Source organism: Gekko japonicus, unplaced genomic scaffold (genome assembly GCF_001447785.1).
Source record: "Gekko japonicus isolate JY-2015 unplaced genomic scaffold, Gekko_japonicus_V1.1 scaffold234, whole genome shotgun sequence".
In the NCBI taxonomy this organism is placed as follows: Eukaryota; Metazoa; Chordata; class Lepidosauria; order Squamata; family Gekkonidae; genus Gekko; species Gekko japonicus.
The window spans coordinates 1,108,174-1,110,682 of record NW_015161954.1 but is presented as its reverse complement, the minus strand read 5'-3'; the positions used below and the strand labels follow the sequence as shown (position 1 = coordinate 1,110,682).

The window sequence follows — 2,509 nt, the reverse complement described above, 5'->3', positions numbered from 1 at the left end:
GGAGGAGGGGGAGGAGGGGGAGGAGGAGGAGGATTACATTTTGACACAGTGGTAAAGTTGAAACATTTTTAAAAGCAACACAACCTTCTCCTGTTTACAGTGTTTAGCTTGGACCTGACCAGATACAATTCCAATTGGGCAGGAAATTTGGGAGTATCTTCATGGCAGCTGAATGAAGTCTGGGCATGTATTCAGCCTGGGTATGGCCAGAGGAATGAGCCTCAGTTCTTAGCCTGCGGCTTGCTGCCTATGGCCCGGAGTGGGCGGGGCCAGTGACTCCAGAAGAAGCCCAGGATGTGGTGTTCTGTGTTGACAGTACTGACTTACACTGTATAATCTGCCTTGCATCTTAGTGAGAAATGTGAACTATAAACAATGTAAATAAAAGACTGGAATTTTGTAACATTTGGTTTATTTAAAAATTTTGAATTTTGTAAGCTGTTCTGGGCCCTCATTGGTGAAGTAAAAAAAGATCTTTACATTAATTAAGCAGGAGAACCTTTACTAGTGACTAGCCTTAGTAAGTTTGTCTATTCTTATGTCTGCTATTCTAACAGTACAGCCCACAAGCTGTGGATATTATCTGGGCTCAGTAACTGACATAACAAGACAGAGCACTGTTATACATCAAAATGGACACATCACTGCATGTAAAATTTTATAATCATGAGCACTCACCATTAGGATGGAACATTTTCGATAAAAACCTAACAGTTGGAGGCTTATTTGGATATTCTTCTGAAAATTCTATTACTAACTTAAAGGTACCTGCATAACAAGAGGAAAGAAGAGAAAAAAGACTATGTACATGTAATTGCTTTTAGAACCCAGACGTGACATTTTAGTTTTGCAAAAGAAGTTATGACTAACATCAGGGCCTACTACTCCAGGGCCTACTACTCTAAAAATAATGTTAGACCAAGTGTTTATTTTTATTTTAAGTGTTAATAAAGCTCTGCAATACACGGCTAAGAATAGAAATAACATCAGCATCCTCATATCATTTTAGCAGCCCACTCAACAGAACCTACAACACAACGTAAGTTATTCAGATATCAACTGCCCTAAAGAAATGGAAGCTCAATACAGAATTATTTCTGTGGAATTTCCACAGTCTAGGAGTGTGACATTGATGGTGACCCCCCAACCCCCCCCCCCAAGAATTTGGCCAACTTGTTTGACAGAGAAAATTATCTGACCTGTATTATATTTGCATATTTATCTTGCTCTTCGTCCAAGAAGCTCACGGTAGCATACATAGTTCTCTATTTTATCCTAAGAACCACCCAGTAAGGTAGGTTAGACTAAGAAAGAATGACTTGCCCAAGGTCACCAGATGAGCTAAATGACTGAATGGGGATCTGAATTTGGACCTTCCAGGTCTTTATTTCGCCACTATACCACAGCAACCCATAAATTATGAGTTCTATAATGTTGCATTTTAAGCTGGTGTAGATTGTGGTGAATGACCAATTATGAGCTTCTTCAGAAATTATGAAAAACTTATATGGAAAAACACTGCTGGGCAGAAAGCAGATCAAATTCATGCACAGTGCATCATGTCATACATAGAGCAATACAAACATGTTCATTTAAATACACAGAAATTATCCACACAACTTTCAAACTATATTAGAAACACAAAACTGCCCTCCAAATGAAAAGAAGTCTAATGTGTGAATCAGCCAGAACCAATCAAATCTGAATCCAACACAAAGCAGATCAAAAAAGTAAAGGAAAGAGGATACCAAAACATGAAATAGAAAACCACACATAAAATCCTCACTATGCTTCTCATGGCAATGAATTCTGGTACCCTTTCATTTTCATCTCAGAGAAATCTCTTGAGAGTCTTAATGTAAGAGGAATGATTTCAAGTTCTCCTTTGCAGTGGAAAGATCTCAAGAAAGCTTTCTTTTGAGACAAAAAGACAACAGATTGTTGCCCCAAGGAATATTCTTTTTTCTAAAAAGATGTTGGACTATTTATATCCAACTATTTCAGAATAAACTTTTACTTAGTACCAGCAGGGGTCTTTTCCAGCCGGAGCCCTCCGGGACGGAGCTCCAGCAGTTAAGGCAGCAAGCCTCGCCCCCAGGAGGAACATGTGCAGACAGCCCAGCCCTGGCCCCAGCCGGAGCTCAGCTCTGCCCAGGCAGGCGGGCCCCCTGGTGGTCCACAGCGGGGGGGACAGGAGGAGAGGCGCAGGACACTTCCTGGGCGACTGACCTCAGCCGGGCAGTCCCAGCCCTTTCCCCTCCCCTCGCTGTTCCCTCCCACCCAGCTGGAGAGCCTCTCCGTGCACACTGGCCCCGCCCCATCTCAGCTGTGCCTCCCCCTCCCCTCCTACAGCCTCATTTTCCCCCTGCAACTATTTGTTAATTGCTCCCTTTCCTCCCCCTCTCTTCCTCTCCCTCTTTCCCCTGCTCCATTTAACTGAATTTATTTCCTGCCTCTCTTATCCCCCCCTTTCCTCCCCCCCCCGTTTCCCCCTGCAGTGTATTGATTT

At 42.8% G+C, this 2,509-nt stretch overlaps 1 protein-coding gene across 1 annotated transcript in view; it reads right to left on the bottom strand.

Annotated features, from left to right (window-relative positions):
• Positions 1 to 2,509, bottom strand: part of UBE2B (ubiquitin conjugating enzyme E2B) — a 21,052-nt gene that overhangs the window by 3,603 nt on the left and 14,940 nt on the right. Inside the window, exon 4 of the mRNA XM_015429474.1 lies at positions 679 to 768. Within this exon, the coding sequence (XP_015284960.1) occupies positions 679 to 768 (90 nt within the window). The remainder of the gene's footprint in view (positions 1 to 678; positions 769 to 2,509) is intronic.